At 38.1% G+C, this 23,480-nt stretch overlaps 1 protein-coding gene across 2 annotated transcripts; it reads right to left on the bottom strand.

The window, feature by feature from the left end:
• Window positions 1–434: 434 nt before the first annotated feature.
• On the bottom strand, window positions 435–23,313 carry COPS2 (COP9 signalosome subunit 2). 2 transcript variants are annotated; one of them, XM_054168888.1, is made up of 13 exons: window positions 23,166–23,313; window positions 13,166–13,279; window positions 12,207–12,284; window positions 11,494–11,619; window positions 10,193–10,303; window positions 10,004–10,081; window positions 9,135–9,309; window positions 7,903–8,081; window positions 7,715–7,767; window positions 4,931–5,028; window positions 3,293–3,375; window positions 2,127–2,185; window positions 435–1,337 (listed from the first exon to the last, which is right to left on the bottom strand). In XM_054168888.1, the coding sequence occupies exons 1-13, from the start codon at window positions 23,217–23,219 to the stop codon at window positions 1,193–1,195; spliced, it is 1,353 nt and encodes a 450-aa protein (XP_054024863.1). In that variant the 5' UTR covers window positions 23,220–23,313; the 3' UTR covers window positions 435–1,192. The 2 variants fall into 2 exon arrangements, with proteins under 2 accessions (XP_054024863.1, XP_054024865.1); XM_054168890.1 differs by having other exon boundaries at window positions 436–1,337; window positions 10,193–10,282; window positions 23,166–23,312.
• Window positions 23,314–23,480: the final 167 nt, after the last annotated feature.

The following is a 23,480-nucleotide window of genomic DNA, read 5'->3' as shown; positions in this document are numbered from 1 at the left end:
CTCAAGACACAAAAGGCATATGCCTACTATACAGTAGGACTTCAGGACTTGAATAGCAGCTCTGAAGGGACTACAACACTATCAAGCATTTCAGACAGATCAGATTCCATAACCAGAGTTCACTGTACTTGGTCCCTACTCTACACATAGTGTTGTTTTATGTACACTGAATCTAGTCAAAAAAGACCACAGATTAGTCAGAGAGTAGCAATCAGGGTCTGTATTTCTATTCCCAGGGTACTGCTCAGCAAATCTGTATTCCTGAAGTACCAAAATAAAAAATGAGCACGTTCCTGAGAAATGCCAAATACCCACCACCATCAACTAGATGGGAATGATAAGTTTGGTATCCTGAAAAAACGTAAGTCAGTTAGCAAGACTGCTAAACGTCAGCTTTTAAACTCTTTAGCATTTACATTTAACTGTTTCAAGGGAAAAGCAAAAGAAAAATCAGCAGCACGCATACCAAGGTTTAGACTCAAAATCTCCATATTGTCCTTCGTAAATGACGTGACGATGAAGTAAAAATAGAGTATAATGAAAGCACATCAAGAAACAAACTGTACAATTTCTGAACTGCACTGTTTATTTTGCTGCTTGAAACCTAAGTGACAGTATGCCACTATAATTATGGGGTTTCTTCTAAACCTTTACTACACTGCAGGTACAGAAATATACGGACACATTTTTGGAGAACTGACATTTTGCAAAATGCAGCAAACATTTCAATTTATACATGAGAAAAGGAAGTGTTCAAAAGGGTATGCATTTCAAGTTATTGCAGGTTATTTCTGTGAGAGAATTTCTGCAGGTAAAACATGTTTAAATTTAACCAACAGTAACGTGTCAGTGTATTTAAAATCATGAAAAAAATCTTCTCTCTGGTCATTAATTGCCCTTCGACAATTTACTAGGATGTTGTATGTTTAGGGCAAGATGTCAACACAGCATAAATCCCATGGCATTTTGGTTTTCTTCTGGAGATTAAAGCTGTTTTGGTTTTGTTTTGTTTTTTTTTCTTGGGATAAATGCAGCAGCAAAACACAAACCAGCTGATCAAAAAAGCACTTCTGCCATAACTCCAATAATTTCAGGGCACACCAACCGACAGCAGTTTTGCCATTCCCAGTTCTTTTAAGGTTTACATCACTGCACTGTTGCCTTAAGTACGTTTGTAAAAGCTTGTTTTCTGTTAGGCCAGTTTGCTGACTACAGCCTGGTTGAGAGAATTTAGTTGGTTGGTCCATTTATCTAATGCAGTATACCGTGCACCACCTCTCTTCTGATGATCCAGTTCTAGGAGCTGGTTGACTTGATCAATTCGGCCATGTATAGTGCTGGAGGTAAGTAAATAAACAATGATCAATCACTAAAGCACATGGAAATAGGAGCTAAGAATAAATTGCATGTAAAATCAGAGGTTGTCTTATACTAGACAGGCACAAAGTCCATTGTAGAATTCAGCAATTTTATAATATGTTGTCCTGAGTAGTGCTGCCTATTTAGTTGTCACCGTGACTGGAAATCAAATGAATTAATCCACTGTGCAAGGCAGATTTTATCTGCCTAGCTATGACCCACATATGAAGTCAGAAGCAAAATGAGGTAAGCACATTTTCAGAGTCAAGGAATCAAACATTTGAGATTTATGTAAAAACACATGAAAATATAAATCCATGTACAGATTATTTTTTCCTAGTAGATATAATAAGCTACCCTCCAAAGAAAGATTTTACAAATTTCAGTTAAGTTTTTCCAGTCAAAAAGAGCAGACAACTGATTTGTGGATTTGAAAATATACTTGCAAATATACATGGCTATAAGAAGCAATTACTAAGAATAATAAGTTTAATAATTTCATAATAATTCAAGTAATTAATTATGTAATTCTAAATTAAAATAAAAACATGTCACTCAATCTCTCTATAATTTTCTTGGCTCCTGTCTTACAAATAGACTTTACTGCTCATAAGCCAAGCAGTCCAAACAAAGTCAGCATTATTACATTTTGGCTCTAAAATCAACCAGTACTGCCACAATGAACAAAACCATTGCCTTATTGCTTCTTATGTGTTTTGGTTATTTCTAAATAAACAAAGATCAGCAATCAAGAATAAAGTACATACTTATCCAATATGCACTGCACAAGCAAGCTTTCCACATCGGCTACATCTATGTTTAACTCCTGAAAGAAAAAGAAAGCTCATTATGCTGCTATTCTGTTTTGCAACAAAAAATCCTTCCAATCTTTATCTTCATACATAGAATCTGGTTTAATGTCTGTTTCTTATTATTCAAAAGTATTGATTCAATAGTGATCTATCAAACAAAAGAACTCCACTCAAAGTATATATGGCCAGTGGATCAAGAGATCTGTAACCTGTCAGAAATGCCTGAATAGGCTAAAGCAAAATTTTGGAAGCTCCAGAAATTAGGTCCTTTGCAAACTTACTGAAAAAAAAACCCCAAACACAACCACAAGCCAAACAAAACCCAACAAAACAGAAGTAAAACAAAACAGAAACAAAACCCCACCCCTCCCAAGCCCCTACAAACACAAAAACCCTCGTGAAATAAAAGGAGACAATAATTATCAGGAAAGAATGAGTACACTCAAAACCATTTAGAGGGATAATTACGTCTTCTGGCTCAAGCGGTTTCTATAAACATTAAGGCTAGCTTCAAAATAAAAAAAGCATACAGAGTTCTCAAGAGAATTTAAGCATTAAAAAAAATAGGCATCTCTAATAATTTGTGATATATTTTGGAATGCTGAGCATTTTTGCATGAAAAATTACATGCACGTGAAATTAAAATAAGTTGCCTATTGTCACTGGGTTTTGACTTTTTTCTTTCCAGACTAGGGAATGAAATCAGTGACGCTAGTATAATAGTTGGATTGTTCTATTACCACAGTTCTGTAACCCGTGTACCACAGACATCTGAAGATCTCTTTTGAACACAAGGAATTTAAATTTGGGGTTTTATTTTCATAAAACTTACATTTTGAATCACACAAATTTCAGTTATCCTCTTCAGAAAAAGTGCTTTTCTACACCAAGCAGAAGTATATCCTACACCATTTAAAAAGGTGGGCATTATAAAAAGCATTAAGATGATGCTTGACATTTGTGCTTTTGCACTGCAAAGCTGGCAGCAGCGCCTCACTACTACGTGGTAGTTTAGATTGTATTGGAGCTGTTCTATTTCTAGAAGCACACTATTTATTTAAGCTCTTTTATTCACAATTAATCATTTGCTGAAGCAAATGGAAGGCTCTACTGACACATACCTTAGAAATAAAAGGAATATGTATTCTTGTGTAAGGCTTAATTAATTTTATAAGCACTTGTGTTCTGATGTTTCGCAATAGCTCTGTAAGAGAAGATAAAATAAAACAGTACAAACCCAACAGCACTGAAATAAAGATGCAATAACGCTCCACATAGAAAAACATCCTAAACACCATCATCTTTTAAGGTGGTAATCCAGCGAGGTAGGGAAACACAGCAAAATAAAGGGGTTCTCCTTTTTTTAGGGATCCAAGCAATGTGTGACTCTGAAGATGGACATACAGAGTTGAAAAGTGTTTAAACATTGACTGGGGGGGGGGAAATCTTAAGGCTCTGAAACTGAAGTCTTGCACACATTTAACTTCATGGGAAACAGTGGGGCCTAAAAGGTTGGGGCCTAATGGTGTAACTATGCTGAAGAACTGAAGTAGCAGTATAACACAGTCTGCATGAAGGGGCTGATTTTGCTTAGATAAGACAGTACATCCACTGTTTTGGAAGTTAGAAGTTTTTACATCATGAAAGAAAATTTGGATGAAATTAAAATTCCAATTGTAAATGAACAGGAAAAAGAGGGAGGTCCAGTTTTACCTAACCAGTTATACAAGGACTGTTTACATGATGAAAAACAATACTGATGCTCAGATTACATATCTCAATAAAACTAAGGAGATTAAAACAATGAAGCAAGATACATAACCATTCTAACCACAAACACACATTCCATATCAGAAGAGAGTGAAAAAGATGACAGTGTGTTCATTTTTCCTGGACATGACTAGCAGACAACTACTAATGCAGAGGTGAAAACCAAGTTGTCTTCAATCCTTTTATTCAACTGCCCTCCTTCCCTTGCTTTCCAGCTCTGTCATACTTTCTCCCCTAAGCATCCATCTTTAACTGGACAGTCTCCCTACAAGACTTTAAAGCTTACCAGTAGTTGACATGCAACAGCAGTAGCGGGGTTATATTTAATTTCCCCTGCTGTTTGCCATGTTCTCTTTTACAAACAAGAAGTGTCAGAAAACCAGGTCTCTGGATATAACTCTTTCATGTAATTAACCAGCTAGATTACCTTGCAATGCCACAGTATGCCCTACTCTTGATGAAAACAGTAGTTATCTGAAAAACTGGACACTATATTCAATGAAGGGACTTTTAAAATTCTCAAGATACATGGCAAATACACAGGGCAACTTTATTTTGTCATGTTAATGGAATGGAAAAGCACATGTTATTTTGTTCCCCTGTTCTATTAAGTATAGGTATTATAAATCCAAACATTGCTTTCAACATACTTATCTCATTGTATATTTTATTACCACATATTTATTAACGCAACCTTCATTACACTGCCTACATATGCCACCACAGAGATTATTTTAGAACATCCACTCTTGCTACAACTTTCTCCATCATTCCTGCCATTCTTTGCAGTCCTTCTACGTGCCTGGGTGCATGCTGACCATGACCAACTTCTAAAGAACTTAACAACCAAAAAAGGAATCATCCATGAGTAATTTGAAAGAACTCCCATCAAGAAGGAAAGCGGACCATGAGAAAAAAAACAACCAACCAACCAAGAGAGTTTACCAAGCAGTGAAACCAAAAAGGATTAAAATAGCCTGCAAAAATACCTTCAATGTGCTCCCTTATGAAGGGATCGTCCATGATGTTGCTGTGATTTGTTTTCAGAATCTTCTCAAATTCAGTGATGTCATTATTCTGATAGGCACTTCAGAAAACACGAGATGGAATGGTTAGTTTTGTAAGTTACACTGATTCATAAGACTGTGTTCTACATCTTCGAAAACACCCTGTATGAAGTGTTGCTGGCAAACAATTCTATTCAGAACCTCTGTCAGGAAAAAGTATTTCAAAATGAGATATAACAGAAATGACCTTTCCCCTGTTTCAATTTTAATAGCTTTTACAGAGGTTTAGCATGAACGTTCAGTTATTTCAGAGGTGCGCTCTGCTTTCAGAACTTTTGTACTTGTGGAAGTTATTATTTAAAGAGGCCCAGACCCTAAAACCAGGCAGTTTTGTAAAGTATCATTACTTGAATTTTGGCTTCATGAAGCAATAGGTAAGAGCTAAAAAAAGAGTCTAGAGAGCTGACGCAGTTTCTAGAATGCTCATCTTAAACTGATTTCTAAAAATACTGGAAGATGGAAGAAATCCTGACTTCTACAATGATGCATCAATAATTCTGGCATAGTATTACTGTTTAGGTTCCTCTTTATAGCTCTTTCTTGTATATGTATCATTTAACTAGTAAATCTTGTTTTCTGAGAAAGTATTACACAAGGGACACAGATTTAGACACCTATTGTTCCGTAGTGGCACCATAGCATCATTTAAAGATTAAAAAGTTGTAACCACTGAAACAAGACATTTTCCTTGAAATACCAAAAACTCAAATCTATCTTATTTTCTTACAGGAACAGTCAGCTGTAGTTAGAACAATCAACCAAGACCAAACTTACAAGAGTAATTTAGTTACATTAAGCTATAGGCTGTCGGTATTTACCTGAAATACATGATTTCAACTTCTCTTTAATACTAACATCAAAGACTTTTAAAACAACATCTGTTTGTCCATCATAAGTCTCTGCACATTTTCAAATTGGTTTGAAACTGGGCAGATCTGTTACAGCCAAGGTGGAGCTGGAGGAGTTTATAGATGGAGTTATATGAGTGAAATGGACTGTATCATATGAAACCAGAAAATTGTTCTTCCTAACTAACAAGAATTTCAGTTATCTTACTGTTTATTCCAAGAGTCTCTTTTTATCACACATAAAGCTCTCAAGTTCCCAATACAGTATATAGGAAGATTTAAAAATTGCAATTGTAATCTTTGGAATGGATTTTATCTTCTGCATATTTGTCTATACCACTTTGATGGCGTTATTAATTTCAAAGAAGCAGTTCTATTCAAATGTCAAGATGAACTATATAAATCAGGAGTATGAATAAAATCAGATTGGGTAAGGCCATCTGGAGTTTCTTCTGCCTCAAATTCACATGAAACTATGACAGGGAAGTAGCAAAGTGTAATTACTGGAAATAGTTCCTTAATAAACCACCAAAAAATGTATTCATTATTATGTCAATAATGGATGAGCTTCCTCACTTTCAGGAACAATTTGTGTGCGTACAGTGGTACAGCAGCACAGCAGTATCAGAACAAGTTTTGTTCCAACAGGAGATCAGCTGTGTATTTCAAGATGTGAGCAGGCATAACTTCTTTCACATAATGAAAAGGTGGAGGAAGTTTTCCTATGCAATGTTTGTGTTTGTTTTTTTTTTCCACTTGGCAAAGCAAAAGCAGGATAGAGTGGATGGAATACACTAAAAGCTCTCACTTAACAGTTGCCTCAAGGAGGTAATGAAGCCTTTTGATTTTCACATATGTTTGAAGGAGACATGACTTGAGAGTTCAGTTTTGTATTCCTAAACTATGAAAGTCACAGAATCACAGAATCAGCCAGGCTGAAAACACCTCAGAGATCATCAAGTCCAACCTATTACCTAATACCTAACACCTCATGACAACTAAACCATGGCTCCAAGTGCCACGTCCAATGTTTTTTCTGAACACCTTCAGGGACAGTGACTCCACCACCTCCCTGGGCAGCCTACTCCAATGGCCAATTACTCTTTCTATGGAGAACTTTCTCTTCACCTCGACCCTAAACTTCTCCTGGTGCAGCCTGAGACTGTGCCCTCTTGTTCTGCCACTGGTTGCCTGGGAGAAGAGCCCAACCCCCACCTGTCTACACCTGTCTAATTGTAGACAGCAATAAGGTCTCCCCTGAGCCTTCTCTTCTCTAGGCTAAACAACCCCAGGTCCCTCAACCTCTCCTCATAGGGCTTGTGCTTGAGACGTCTCACCAGCCTTGTTGCCATTCTCTGGGCATGTTCAAGTATCTCAATGTCCTTAAATTCAGGAGCCCAGAACTGGACACAGTACTCAAGGTGTGGTCTAACCAGTGTTGAGTACAGGGGAAGAATGACTTCCCTGCTCCTGCTGGCCACATTATTTCTGAGGCAGGCCAGGATGCCTATTGGCCTGCTGCCTCATGACATGGTATGAGATGTCGGTCACCTCAGTTTCTCGTGCATAATCAGCCAAGCCCTAAGGCAGAACAACTTTACTTAAGGTAGGAAATGAGGGGTTTGCCACTGCATGAGAAATTCACTATAGCAGAAGATAAGAGCATGTTTCTTTACCCCTATCCAGTAAAGTATAGATACTTTGGTATTTCATAGAAAATAAAAGTTTCTTAAGAAAACGCAAGTCCACAAGTATTTGCCCAATATTTATGAAGTAACTGTGGTGCCTGTACAGAAAGAAGCCATTTCTAAAACTATTCCATTTCTGGTTTGGATGCTACATCTTTGTATTTTCTTACCTTACTAAATTTGTCATTGCTAGAATCTCTGGATCATTTTTGTACGGTTTAGCCTACACAGAAGAGAAAGCACAGAATGCACGCTTAAATATTTTGTTTCCATTTTTGTCCCTTAGGTATTTTGCATATCAATTCAGGAAGGGGAAGAAGAGGAAGAAAGGAAGAAATAACAATAATTAAAAAAGTACCTCCTGAGAGTCAAATGGATTTATTCCAGATTTCATAAGCATGTTTGCTAAAACCAAGTATTTTAAGCAAGTGGTTCTTCTGGGGCTCCCTGATTCATCATAATTCTTGAATGCTTCAAAAAAATCAGTATGTGCCTTTTCAAACTCTCCTTCTCTTAAGTGCATTTTGCCTCCACATTCTGAAAAGAAAACACAGATGAAGAGAAAAAGAACACTGTGTGCTTGTTGCCGACTACAATAATTGTACTCAGAAGTTCCACGTTATTTCTAAATAGATTACTGAAATAATTTCAAGAGTCTATTCATTCTCTGAAATCACTAGGAAAAAAAAAAAAAAAAGAAAGAAAACAACCAAAAATCATCAGGGCTTTTATATCCAGCATTGTGATTCAAATAAACCCATTCCAAAGACGAAAACAAAACTCAACCCACATCGTAACTCCTAAGAAGAACATTAATCCTTGCAGCCAATAATTATTTCAACCTTATGTTAAAATACTGTAAAAACCTGAAATTTCCATTTCAGAGGCAATGGACTTCCTGTATTGATTCTATCTGAGGAGCAAAACCACACAGAAGAATTGAGAAGCTCTGTAGCTTCTTTTATTTCCGATGTACACACGGCTGCCAGATTGTCTGTACAAGTGCCTACACTAGAGGAAGAGAGAAGAAAGGCACAACACTACACTGGAGAAAGGTTTTTCCAGACATGCAGCACATTTCTACTGTAATCCATCATTATGGATAACGAACAATATTTACTAACAGGTCTTAGAGCCCTTCAGTTCCTGATGAATTTTAGTGAAGTGAGACATCAAGCAGAAGTTTACAAAACAGGATTGCAGAAAATAGCAGTCCCTTCTGGTAGTAGTCCTGATAAGCCTTTGCTCTTCTACCCTTTGCCTTTACATTTATTCCTTGTTGCCTGCCGCAGTGACAAACAGTTCAAGTTTTTCCTCCTGTTTTTCCACTGTGTCTCTCCTACATTATATGCAGCCTACTGTCCTTCCCTTCTGACCAGTACTTGGGCACCAGAACAGCAATACTGCAAGTCTTACAGGAGGCAGAGCCACCGCATTTTTAGTCCTTCATTTGTATGTGGTTTGTCTGCCTCTGAATATACAGGATCCTCTATCTTTATAGCAGGAATTGGAAAAAAATTGTAACTCCCAGGTTTTCATAGAACTACTCTCTGCAGTGGAAGCTAAATGAAAAATTCAAGCTTTACTTGCCTCGGATGACTCCCATGATCAGCGGATGAGGAATGGCTGACTTGATGTGCAACGACTGTTCGTATAGTGCTTTAAGTTTTTTGTTATTTTTCTGTGCTGTGTACATTTGAATTTCCAAAGCATAGATTTCCAATAGTTGAGTACCTTTTTTTAGATCATCTTCCCCATCATCAGTCTAGGATAGATTAAGTAATAAATACTGTGAAATTTTAAGAGAACAGTGATTTCAGTTTTATACTAGTAAAAAACTGATTACCAAATACTCTAATTTCCTGTCAGAAATAAGGATATCCCTAAAAGTTTACAGTTTTAATATAACTATTAACACAAAACATAATACTCAAAGAACTTACAACTAACACATATGCATATATAAAAATAATGCATACAACTCTTCTGCTGCCTATAACAAAACCACTTCCCAGACACTTATAACCCACTTTCCACACTGAAGGAACAAAAGAGGACACAAACAAGCACAGCAGGCTACATGGCTAATTTCCTCCCTCCTCCAAGTGAGAAAGTAACAACTGTACTTCCAGTTTTCAGTAAAGCTCACTTGGAATTTTCACATTTATTTTAAAATGTCTATGCATTACAGATTATTTACATGTGCTTCTCATCCTTGCACCTGACTGAACTTAACTGCAAGTTGTGAACGAGGTGTTTGAAAATCATCTTTAAGCAAGGAATAAAACATTCTCATTTTCTGTTCCATGTTATCAAACAGATAAATTACAGCAGCCACAGTTTTTCTTACCCCTGTGCTTAAAGCTCAGAAGGCAAACAACAGATGAAAAAAAAAAAAACCAACCCCTAAGCAATCCATTTTGTTTACTAAGCTACAGTGACTTAGAGTATAAAGGTACCTGGCATGACTGATGCAGCTGACGCAAAATCTTTTGTAACTTTCCATATTCCTCTCGTTCTAAATATAATTTGCCAAGCTGTAATGAAAAAGAAGTTGAAGTACTAAGGTCTACTGAGATTTCACAATTATTGTTCATAAGTTAGCTGAAGGTGTCACAAACAAACCCCAGTTAAGTTAGATATTTTACCTTTGTGTTTGTCTTAAACCACAATCTATCATTCTTAGCATCCTTCAGAGCTTCGAGTGTTGTTTCATAGAATTCCTGAAGCAAATCCATCTGACATAAAAAATCAGAATTCTATAATTGTAAACAGCAAATTTGTACCTGTTAATGAAGTCAATCTGAACAAACTAAAAGTGCATGCTTGAACTTCAAAATAAGAAAGGTATCTGCATTATTGTCTGCTTTTAAATCACGAAGAGCTTCTAAAGTAACAAAACTACATACCCTTACTTTTCTAATACAAAACAGATAAAATTTAAAATGTATGCATAATCTGAGGTTTGCAACTATCTAGGATGCCACTGAAAAATGAAAGCTACATTATACAAGCCCATCTTATATAACCAAGTAATAAAACTCCTGCGTTGTGTAACAAAAGGCAAACACAGGCCACATTGCTCCTGCTTAAAAGAAGAAAAACAAAAATAATTTACATATCAAAAACACAACCTACAAAAAGAAAGAAATGGTCAAAGGAAAAAAGTCTTTCTCCTTTCTACACTACCAATGCTGCCTTAAGCACATCAAACTTTTTCTTTGCATAAAACCCAGAAATGCAACATTCAAAATAGAAAGGAATGTGCCAAGTGTGCCCTTTAACAAACGTTCCACAGAGAACACATTAGTATTGTTTATGGCCATTGCTCTTTTGGGGGTGACACATCTGTGCCTGTATATTAAGATTTCCAGACTGTCCCTCCAGGTCTGAGTCCAACTGCATTTATATCAAGCACACTGATTTATGCCAACAAGGTATAGTCTAAGATAATTCTTTAGATCTTGAGAGTAAACTCTCTTTCAGCTATTAAACTTTCATTTCATCTGAGTGGCAGGACAGCAATGGTTGTGATAATGACACAGGAGTCTTTGTTAAAGATGAGTGAGCCTCTATATATGCAGGTGCTACTTCCAGACAGCCAGTTAGGGGAGCTTTCTACTCTGCATTTCACTGCAGTTTTTCAGAGGTTCCCCTCTCCCCTCAAAGTGAAAAATTAAGAAAAAAAGAATCAATGACAATAATACTTGTTTAATTACAAATTACATTTGAGAAGACACTTATAATGAGCAACTACTATGCTAAAAAAACTATTGCCAAACAAGACAAATGTATGAAAAGTTATCTGTTGACAGAATCCATTAAATGTGGGAAATGTATTTTAACATTTGACAGCTTCCTAAAACCAAGAGACCACCGTACACAAAAGTCCATAGTTTAAAAATGCTGTAAAGTAAGGCCATGAAAGTGAAAGAACTGATGATCTAACCTGCTTGGAAGTAGAGATATAATCAAGAATAGAATTGATGGATTTTTCAGAGTAATTCCTTGTAACTGCACTCCGTATGTAGGTCAATAGCTGTTTATATCTGTTCATCATTTCAGGAAAGTTAGTCTAAAAGAAAACCAAATTTACATTACCATTTTTGTTTGAATGATTAAAACCTGAGTTACATCTTGCAACTACATACAGAAAAGAAAGCATAACAGAAAAGACTATGGAGTAGTGATTGCTATTAGGAGCTTCTTACATCACCTCTTTATTTATAAGCAGCAGAATCAGAAATAACTTCAGCAAGACTGCATGGAATAGACATTTATCTTAACAAAAAAACCCCAGGAATTGGCTATACAACTATTTGCAATGGTTGCATGTACAGCATATACATTTTCCACTGGAAGCACACAGATACAGAAATATTACTGGTTTCAATGGTATGGTACCTCAAGATAGCAAGGACTGAGCTTCAAACTTTCAGACAGTATCAGCTGAATACAGCAGCTATTTTGCATCCATTTTGCCTTTGACTTGCAACCATCACATAATTTCCCTGCCATGTCTGTAGCAGCCATTAAAGGCTGCAACAGACAGGTTCTGGCAGATTTAGTTGTTACAGTCATAAATTAAAATAACAGCTTAAGACCTCTGGATCAAGTATATATTTATGCCATTTACTCTCAAGTGACAGCTGAAATTCCTACCAATTTAAAGTTTATTTTAATCATCTGTTTCAGGGCTTTGAATCCCCATTCTCCTTTTTCACCTTCAAGCTCCAAAACCTGAAACAGAAGAATTTAAAAAAAAAGATTATAAAAGCTTTATTCAAACTGAAACTGATTTGCATCTTGTTTAAAATGTACATATCCCATACACATCTTTTCCCCTGACTCTTCTCCTCACAAAGTAATGCTTCACTCTCCCCCGTTCTTTCACTTTTACTCTTCCCTGGTATTATTATTCTCTTGCAGGAAAGACATTTCTTCTAATATCCAATCTAAACTTCCCCTGGCACAATCTCAGGCTGTTTCCTCTTGTTGTATCATCTGTTACTGGGGAGAAGATACCGACCCCCACCTCACTACAACCTCCTTTCAGGTAGTTGTGAAGCACAATAGTCTCCTCTCAAGCTCATCTTCTCCAGACTACACAATCCCAATTCACTCAGCCACTCCTCATAAGACTTGCTCTCTAGACCCTTCACCAGCTTTGTTGCCCTTCTCTGGACATGCTCCAGCACCTCAATGTCCTTTTGTAGCGAAGGGCCCAAAACTGAACACAGTATTCAAGGTGCATCCCAGTGCTGACCACACCATTCCTGATGCAGGCCAGAATGCTGTTGGTGCTCTTGGCTACCTGAGCACACTACTGGCTCATGGAAACACACTTAAGCACATTTATTTAACTTAGTAAATCCTGAAGATTAAAAATTCAGTCCTGAGATAAAATAGGCATATTCCACATCCTATTTATGCTTCTTCAGAATTATCCTGAAAGGCAGTCAGCCACGAGTCTAAGTCATTCAATAATAAACATAGCACATTACTAAGTTAAAATATAAACACTACACTTAAAATTCCAGAACATAACTCCAATGGTAAGCAAATCTTTTAAAATGTGAATAGAAAAATAAGAGAATGTGAATAGAAAAATAAGAGAAAACCTTCTGAAAGCTGCTTAATGCTGCTTTGGGATCATCTTCCTTCAAAGCTTTGGAATTGTAGTATTGATTTTCCAGATCCACATTTGGTTCAGAATTGCTGTCCTCAGAATATTCCTGCATTTTAAGGGGAAAGAAAAAAAACCCAGAAAAATAAAAAGAAAGGTTCAGAACATTCAATATTCTGCTGGAAATTGATAAAATATTGTAAGACTTATTGTTCAGACTGAAACAGAATGTTTGTATATTAACAGATAACCTCCCGTTTGAGAGTATGTAACTGTATGGACTCTTAGGATGATTTCCTCTCTCTCCCATTATAGGCTAGCCTCCCCATCCATCACCACTTGTCTGTCAACAGATTTCTTTTTGGGCTAATGAAGTCATAGCTCTACCAACGTCGCCTTTATGACAAGAACAGACTGCGTTATTAAAATTCTGCCCATTTTGGTGTTAAAGGACAGCTGTCTAATAACATCACGTCATTTCTGCATGGAGAAGAGAACACGCTGGTCACTTGTCTTCTACAAGGTGCTCAATTATGTGACCTTTGCTATCCACAGAAAAGACTGTGGCTGAGCTGCCACACAAGTAATGATTCAGCAATGAAAGACAAAATGCTTCCATGAATCTCTCTCTAATCTGCCTTTTTATGCTGTAACGATTCATACTTGTCTAAGGAAATTAAAGGGAAAAAAAAAGAGTAATGATGATAACTCCAGCTGCTTCTCAGCACAGAAGCAGGGGATGATTGAGAAAATGCTAAAGATACTGCCAGAGACAGTGGGGTGGGGCACAGGCACAATAATTTAATCAAATAATTACCCATCGTGTATGGTAGTGCCAAACAAATTGAAGAACTTGCTTCTACTAATTACTATTTAATTTTTTTTTTTAAGTATTCTGAGGCGTCTTCTGATGAGAAAAGTTGGGTGTTTTATCTTTTACTGAAGGACAATGTTGTGAGTTTGAATTACAAAATACTAACAAAACTGTTTATTTAAATAATAATTTAGACAAGACAAAAATATTTCACACCTCTGCATTTTCATGCCACTGCTCAGCTATTAGGAGATGAACTGAATCTATTTAAATCTCAAAACTGCTGCTCTTGAGTAACTTCCCCTTGTGTCAATACACAGAATGCACAGTCAGATAGATGCCCTTCCTTAAGCTGGAATGTCTTCTTTACTGTACTTCATCAGGCACATTTATTCTTCTGTCCATTCAACTATTGATAATATTAATGGGATCCTTCAAAACCACAGGAATGAATGAAAAAGAGATGAGGCAAAAGAAAAGTTTTAAATTAACTCTCTTCCCTACAGTGCAAGCAAATCTTTCAAAGTTTTAAGTTTTCTGACATCCTAATGGAAAAAATTAATTACAGAAGCTCACAATTGGCCCAAATTTTATTAAATATGGTCCTTGAGATATTTATCCTTCAATGTTCCTGTATGTTACATGCAGGCATGCTGCTCATGTATGTACTTACACTCACATGATGCATTAGCATTAGTAAGAATGAACAGGCTTAAAAGCCTACTGAATTCCACACACCTGTTTTCTGAATTCCTTGAGAACTATAGAACTTAACACAGCAAACTGCAAGCAGAACAAGGTAGTCAGAATCTTATTTCATTGGTTAGCTTATTCTCATAAATTCTTTACCCTCTCGATCCAACAGGCGATGAAACACATGCACAATGTCACCTGCTGTAAGTCTATCGGCACCTGATGATGCTACAGGCTGCGGAAGCTTAAACAATGTAGCATTTCAGACACATGCAATCAGCTGGTGTCTTGTTTGTACTAAACTTGAACAATAGGGAATATTTTTGGCAGAAGTACCTATCTGCAAAGATAAAAGGAGATCAAACTAAATTAATACCTCTTAGGAAGCAATGTGCTTTGTTAGCCTAGCGCCAGAAACATCTCAATTTTCGTCTTAACTCTGGGAGTGATTTGGGTTGTTGACTCATTCAGGAAGCCTGTTTTTTTCAGCTAATTTTTTTCCTCCATGCTGCTTAAATGTCCCAGAAAATAAATATACCATTAAAAATACTATTAATACCTAATAAAGAATATGAGTTAAGACTAGAGATCATGTGTTTCTAATGGAAACACTTTTAAACGCATCAAAGGTAGTATTTTATGTTTTCATAGCTGTATTTTTGTTTTACTTGATGCCCATTTGCCTCACTTCAAATTCAGGATGTCAACATGGACTCAACATAGATAATCAAAGGAAAAAAAAACCCAGTCAGTCATGCAGATACTGCATCTTAATGTAAGCATCAATGCTATCTATGCCAGTGTTACTTCAGAAGGACCAGCACTCTTCCCTCTTCCTTTGATGCAGAGATGGCTTAGTGCAGTATGCTATGCATGCGAGAACATTTTGGGGTTTGCCAAAAGCAAACAAACAAAAAAAGAAAAAGGGGGGAAAAAAAGAGAGAGAGAAGAGTGAAGTTGTATCCTCAAAGTTCAAGCTAAGGAAACAATGCATTTCCTTCTCAGTACTGAAAAGTTCTTTTAATGATAAATTCAGATGCCAAATACTAAAAATTTCCTCACCCTCATTTTTAACACCTGTGCTTCCTGCCTGAACAACTTCCTTAACCCAATCTTTTTATACATAAAGTTTGTTGCCTCAAACAATGCACAACCAAAATAAAAGTGAACAAAAATTAGACTGAATATGAGGTTTACAAAAAGCATTTCTTAACTCTCTAATGTACATCATCTAGATTTAATATTGAAGAATAGAATAGAATAGACCAGGTTGGAAGAGACCTTCAAGATCATTGCGTCCAACCTTTCATCCAACCCACCTACTCAACTAAACCATGGCACCAAGCACCCATCAAGTCTCTTCCTGAACACTTCCGATGATGGTGACTCCACCACCTCCCCAGGCAGCCCATTCCAATGGGCAATCACTCTCTCTGTGTAGAACCTCTTTCTAACCTCCAGCCTAAACCTCCCCTGGCGCAGCCTGAGACTGTGTCCTCTTGTTCTGGTGCTGGCTGCCTGGGAGAAGAGACCAACATCCACCCGTCTACAACCTCCCTTAAGGTAGTTGTAGAGAGCAATAAGGTCACCCCTGAGTCTCCTCTTCTCCAGGCTAAGCAACCCCAGCTCCCTCAGCCTCTCCTCATAGGGCTTATGTTCCAAACCCCTCACCAACTTTGTTGCCTTTCTCTGGACACATTCCAGCAAGTCAACATCTTTCTTAAACCGAGGGGCCCAGAACTGGGCATAGTACTCAATACCCATAACTACAACCTCAAGATATAAAAGCACCTGTGTGATATACTTTACCTCCAACTGATGTTAAAAAATAACAGGCCTACAAATTTTTTAATTAAGATCTTGGTGACAATTTTTAAATGGACATCAACATGGGTATAAATGAAAACAACAGAAGTATGCAGAACTGATCTTTGAAACCCATTTAGTTCTCCCTTCCTGAGAGAATGAAAACAAACACGTGAGTGGTTTTTATTATTACCCATGAAATCAGAAAGCCCTGACACAGGGCTTTTTAAACTCTCTTTTTAAAAGATAGTTTTAAAAAAAGTTAAGATATTATTTAAGCATTGCTCCATTGTGTGCCTGTTCTAAATGTTGTCAGTTATGAAAAATCCAATCCCATATCACTTTTGGGGGGAAGAAAGAATTGCTGTAATAGCTCAACTGTAACGGAGATACACATCTCTGATACAGCTTACTCTGCCTAGAACATAATTCTTTTAAATAATTTTAATAAAAGTTAATTAGTACCAAGGAACCCATTTATTTTACAAGTATTTATTATATTATGTATTACGTTTTCACTAATTTCATTTCATCCAGTAAACAGCTTTGAAACATGAAGCCTCAGCTTCTGAAATGAACACACAGAAGACAATGCACCCCAGTCAGCTTTAATCATCCTTTTCAGGGCACAAATCCTTTTGAGATTCTCCAGCAGCAAAGGCAGGTTAAGAGCATCCAGCATTCCAACTCTCCCTGTTCATTTCTGGTCCTAGTATCTCCTTTCCCTTTCACTGCAGTGACTCAACATTTTATGCTCTATGAGTACCTGATGATGGCTGATCCTGCCTGGTTTGGGAACAGGCCTGCCAACCCTCACAAAGATGCAGTCCTGAGGCTAGCGACTTATGACAGAGGAGCAAGTGACCAGGGAGACTAAGAAAACCAGCTGTAGCAGGAGCCTGTCAAAGGGCTCTCCAGAGATTACACAGAGCTCTTGAAACCCAACACCACTCTTCAAAGACAGAATACAGTACATGAATTTGGAGACCAAAACACCATATGAGTGACATTTAAGGCTAGATTTGTTGTACTCTAGCAGATTAGAGTGGCACATTAACCTGCTAAACATGTGCAAAAACAAAGAGAAAATATTTGTGAAAACTACTGTTGTCTCCTCTTGTGCCTGAAGCACTCCCCTAACCTCTACAGCAGAAGTGGAGAAATGATCTAAACTTCTATTTCTTTCTGCATCACTCACTAGTTGTACAGGAACCAAACTCCTACTTTGCTAACCTTTTAAAATAAAAACCTAAAAAAAGGGAAAGCAGCCATACCAAGAATCACTTTCCAGACAAAGACACAATATGAAGAGCTCTATTTCTGTAGGAATATATCCTTCAAGGACGTTGTTAACAGTATTTATTAGTGTCAAATTGCTGGTAACTTCACCAAATTTCAACCACTGGGCTGACTCAAACCATTTGGGGTATTTTTATGCAGTGCCATTATTTCTGCGAATAAGTCTGGTACAAATTTGATTTTATTTCAGCTAACTTTGCTTCATAACCATGGCATTGAGGAGGTCTTCCCACTCTAGGGTTTGGAGCAAAAACCTGCTATTGTGCAAGAGCAGTAGTAATGTGAGGTTGTGTGTTTGTTTGTTTTTAAAAACACAATGTAAAAATGCCCAGGTGAGGCCAACTGAAACAAAAACAAAACACAAAACCCACCAACCAAATAACAAAGAACCTCCCCCCCACCATATCCCAAATTTCTCAATACATTAATATATTAGGTTACCAGCTTGAACATTGCATCTGCAATGAACATGCACTGTTTTCACACGCCTCATAGGCACAACTAACTGAACAGCATGCCACTGGTAAGTACAACTTTCTTTGCATTTCTCTTCCTGAACCACTGGCCCCCAGGCACCAAGACAAAAAGCAAGCAACAGTTTCTATGTGCATTTGCTACTGGTATCCAGGCAGATGAATATAAAGAAAGCAATCAGACTGGAATGCAAAAGACTGAGGAAAAGAACAGAGACAAACTGTGAGAGTAAAAAGCAGGAGAGTGATTTGTGTAAGAAGCCCTCAATCTCTCAACCATGAATTGGGAGTCTCAGTTTTCTTTTCCTCATTCCAGGTCTCTTTGCTCTCCTGCTCCTGTTGGCTAACTCTGCAAAGTCATTTAGTGCCTGCTGGCTAACACCAAGGCTGACACCAGGAATAAGAAGTTTCTGAAGCCAACCATTCACAATGGGGTCAGTACAGCTCCATAGAAAGACAGTGCTCTTGACTTCAGTTTTCTTTTTTACAAGCAGAAGTTGGAAGATACATAAAAATGAGACAAGAGACTGCAGAAAGAAAGGATAATATGACATGTAAGGAGTATTGGGAAAAAAAAGTGTCTTTTCTTTCTGCCTCTATCATGCAGCCCTCCTGTAGTTCTTATGCATCCTTTCTAGAAGTCAAGTTTTTACTACAACTTAGATTAGATTTACTTGTGTTTAAGATCCAACTGCCTATCATATCCTAGGAGATCTATTTTGAACAGAGTGCTAAGTAACTCTTTCTCAAAAAACCCAAAACCCCCAGAAAAACAGAACCTACAACTTACTGGCACTATTAATGTTCAGATGGAAAGAATTTACTAATTATTCTCATGCTTTTTGCCTCAGTACTTCTTTCCAAGACATTATGGTAATTAGAGAAGTAAGTTCTAAATATATTAATTCTGTGCTAAAAGATGAGTCTGAAGAGAACACACAAAATATCAAGACACTGAATCCATATAAAATACGAAACAGTTATCAATTCAGAGAACAGTATATCCTGTGTCCTCTGTGAAGCTCTCAGATTTTAAGACACATGTTCATGCAATCAAACATAGCAAAGAAACAGAAGAGAGTAAAGTGGATCTGTTCAATCTGATATTTCTCTAGTTCTCTTCTTGTTTTGGCAGCATTATCACTTTCTTGTTTGCAGTATGTATGTCTTTTTTTAGATTATGGCAATACTGAAACAGAGAATTGTGAAGAGGTGACAGTACTGGCACGAAATTTCAACTGTTTCTATTAAGAATGCATCAACATAAGGTAGGAAAATTTCCCTGTCTACTGGTAAGATCAAGTTGGGTAACATACAGAAATTCCTTTTGAAATGGAGTTTATTTCTCCCTGATGGAACAAATGAGTAAGCCAATTCAAATGTATAAGCTGCCATTCTGATAGCTTGAAATAAAAAGTAAGGCTATTTCCTAATATCAGCACAGCCTGAAAAGGTAAATCCTCTTGTCATCTGAAGGCATGCTCCCTGAGTATCTAAGTGATGCCTCTCACCAGGGTGCAAACTGCTGGCTGTCCACTGGAATTGTACACAGCTCTTCTACTAAAGTCACTTAGGCCATACAACTCCAGAACACAAAAAGACAAGTAGCTCAGCAGACAGATTTGTCTATCTTGTCCCTAGATTAATTTTGAAGTTGAATTTTAGAACACAATGTCTCATTAAAAACACCACAAATTCCTTATTTATTTAAAACAAAACAATCAAGTAGATGTATTAACAAAAAGCTGTCAATGTGTTGTCATTGTACCTGGATGAATCATGTTCTGGAAAAAGGCTGAGTTTAGACTCAAAGTCAATTCTAAACATAGCTTTCTGCCGGAGACTGAAAACAAAAATGGAATTTAGAGTGCTCCTCCCTTCTTTCTCCTTCTCCACCCTCAAGTTCAAACTAGTAAAAAGAACCTGGAAGGAAAACATACACAGCACTTAACAGCAACAAACCAGAAATTAAATCTGAGTGGTTTTCGTAATGACCAGTAAACATTATTCTGCTCACTGAACCATAGAGTGGAATAATCCATGTTATGATCAAGGCTGTCACTGTGAATTACTAGCACATTGTGAATCTAGGTCCATCCACCCATGAATATAAATGGATTTTTTTCCTGGTATCAAGACATCCATAAAGTTAACTTCTGTGGGAACTGCTGAGGTCATTTACATTCAAAACCTTGATTCTTAACCCAATAGAAAAACTAAGCAGAAACAGTCAACTATGATCTGTAAAGTGGGCAGTCTTCAAGTGTTTAGCAATGCAGTAATTAGACTAATTATACAAAAATCAGTGATGAATCTGGGAAAGAGCTGGGCCTGTGGACTATCTGCTCACATTTCAGTTGAAATGCGAAACATTTGACTGGTTCTACATAATCAGCAGGGCAAGAGCACATTAAAAAGGGACAGCCACAATCACTTCTGACTAATGAAAACATTTTTTGAGTCTTCTTTTCACTATTTTTATGCTAGTAGCTACCATGGGAGAGCTGAGTATGGTCTCACTACACTGTATTTTGACAAAACAGTTACTTCTCCTTTCATTAACTGCTTCTGTAATTACTGCCCCTCCTAGGAAAGCACCAACACTCACATGTGCTCTTTTATTTTCAAACCTGTACCTATCTCTCAGTATTTTGTCTTGTACTCACTTTGCTTCAAACTTTTCTGCAGCACTGAACTTTGAAATCATGCATCCTTTTATAGTCTTCTCTTAAATAAACTAGATTTGTTATCAAGATGAAAAGAAGAAGTCAGGCCCTTTCTTCAGAGCCTTTCAGTACTTTCCAAAACAGTTTTGTGGAACATTGCAATTATAGTCTGGAGCACATCTGAAAACAAGATCCAGTCATGGTTTCTTAGTCCAAGAATGCTGAAACTAGTGTAGCTGGAATATTTTTTATCCTTATATTCTGTAGGGTTTTTTTTCCCCCCCCATAAACTAAAAAAATCAATAATCTGGTTTATTTAAGGATGTATCTTAAGTATTATTTGATGATTTAAATAGGAATTATGCACTGAAAATAATAACTCATTATTACAAACAATATTTTTAGATTTTGGGAAAAGTCTGGGCTAGTAGTAATTAATGACTATGAAAACATTACAGGAAAAGTAACTACAGTCAGGGAGTCAAATGTGTCACATGCAAGAAATGTTAGGAAGGCTTTTCCAATGAGAAATAAGGAGAAAGAAGGAGAAAAAACAAACAAAAGAAGCCCCACACACCAAACAAACAAAAACCAACCACACAGGAGAAAGCTTTAGACCACCATTCTTGGTGCAAACTAACATCACGAGCTCCAAGCTGCACTCTTGCTCAGATTTCTTTGTAGACAGCTGCATTTAAAGATTGAAAAGTGTATTTCCAGTGCTTTCTCTACACATCCACTTCTCAGTGTAATGGATAGTCAACATTAATTCTACTACGTTTAGTATTCCTCTGATTGCTATATATAGGAAAATAAACACCACATTTTAAATCCGGACAGGGATTTCAGTGATAATGGAAATTTATTTGGGAACAAACTGGACTAACAAAGTATTTTTAACAGTCTCTGTATTGCATTCAGAAACCTTGTTTCTAGTAGTTTGTGAATTTATTCAGGGACTTGAGTAGAATACTAACAGCTCTTGGAATACTGACACAAGCAGCTCATAAGGTTAAGATGACAACACGTGTCAAACAAGCACTTTTACATGAATTTTAAACACTCAAAACCAAACCCACACGCTTTTATTGTATATCCAATGTAATCCAGCCATTGTGAGCAGCTCAAAACAAAAACTTCTCAGAAACTATTGCAAATAAAATTTGACAAGTCTTTTAAAGCGAATTTTTAACAAATAATGATTATCAAATAATTAATTTGTTAAAAAGGAAATCTTGCCGATGCAAGTGTCTGTTTTTTCAGTGGAACTGGTTTAGGTGAAATGAATGAAATACAGCCTGTCGAGCCTGAACCATACCCAGCATTTTCAACAAATGGGTTTGTTTCAAATATGGGAGCTCTTTGGTTTACTACCCTACCCCAAGATGTTTTTACTCACTGTAAAAACTTGGGGTTCAACTGTTTAAAGGAGACTCATTACAAACAGTCTCATTATAAGCCACATTTTCCCCTAGTAAGTTGATTACTGCTAGAAACGGGCTTTTTTAACTATAAAAACTTAGAACAAAACCTGCCATCACGATGCAACTACATACAAGAAAAACACCAAACCTTGACATAATAAATAAATAAATAGTGCAAAAAGATCAGAAAGATTATGGAACCAAGAAGTTAAAAAAAGAGTACACCCTTGGCGTGCTGCATCAGAAACGGGCTCTGTGGCCGTTCCTCCTCACTCCCTTCTCTCTTGCCCCCACTCTTCCCTGAGTTTGACGCTCAGGCCAGCGCATGAATGACATCCACCCCCAGGGAACTCTCGCCGCCGCGGTGGGGATGACGGCAGGCAAGTTTGTGAATTTACCTAATGCCCGGCACTTCGGCCAAAGGCAGGAGGTGGAAGAGAAAGCAGTGAGCTCGCCCTGACACCCAGAGAAAGCAAACGGGGGCCGAGCTCGCTGAGCCTGAGGGGGCCTGCCTGGGGCCTAGCTAACTTCCAGGGGCCGGGGCTGGCCTGCTTTCCCGCGGAGAAGTGACAAAGTGCCTGGCGGTGACTCCTCAGAAACCAGCACCCGCCCCTCACAGCCGCTGCCCGCTACCACCATCCCTCCCCCGCAGGAGGGAAACTCATCCTTTCACCGCTCCCCCACGGGGCAGCACCCGTCGGGGCTGCTGCTGCTGTACGGCGGGGGACGCACGGCGGGGGACGCACGGTGCCGGCACGCAGTGGCACCGCTCCCGCGAGGATCCCCCACCACACCGCGCCGCAGGCCCACCGCGCCTTACCAGATCGTAGTCCTCTTCATCATCGCACATGAAATCATCCTCCATGTCAGACATCTTGGCCGGAGGACGGGCGGTGGGAGGAGGGAAGCAGTGGCCACAGCCCCTTCTCCCACAACCCCGCGCGGCGCTGCCCAATGTGGCTCTGCTCCGCCCGGAACCCGCTGCCGCCCGCTCCTCCCGCGCCCCCGGCTCCGCGTACACGGAGCCCAATCTGCGTTGCACCACGGCCAGCTTCCTGCCTCTGCTAGCAACCGGCGCGTAGCAACGGCAGCCTGCAAACAGAGCCCGCCTCCCGCCCGTCTCGCTGTTTCTGTC

The sequence above is a fragment of the Dryobates pubescens genome, chromosome 17, assembly GCF_014839835.1.
Source record: "Dryobates pubescens isolate bDryPub1 chromosome 17, bDryPub1.pri, whole genome shotgun sequence".
NCBI classification, from domain to species: domain Eukaryota; kingdom Metazoa; phylum Chordata; class Aves; order Piciformes; family Picidae; genus Dryobates; species Dryobates pubescens.
This window is presented reverse-complemented; position numbering and strand designations above follow the sequence as displayed.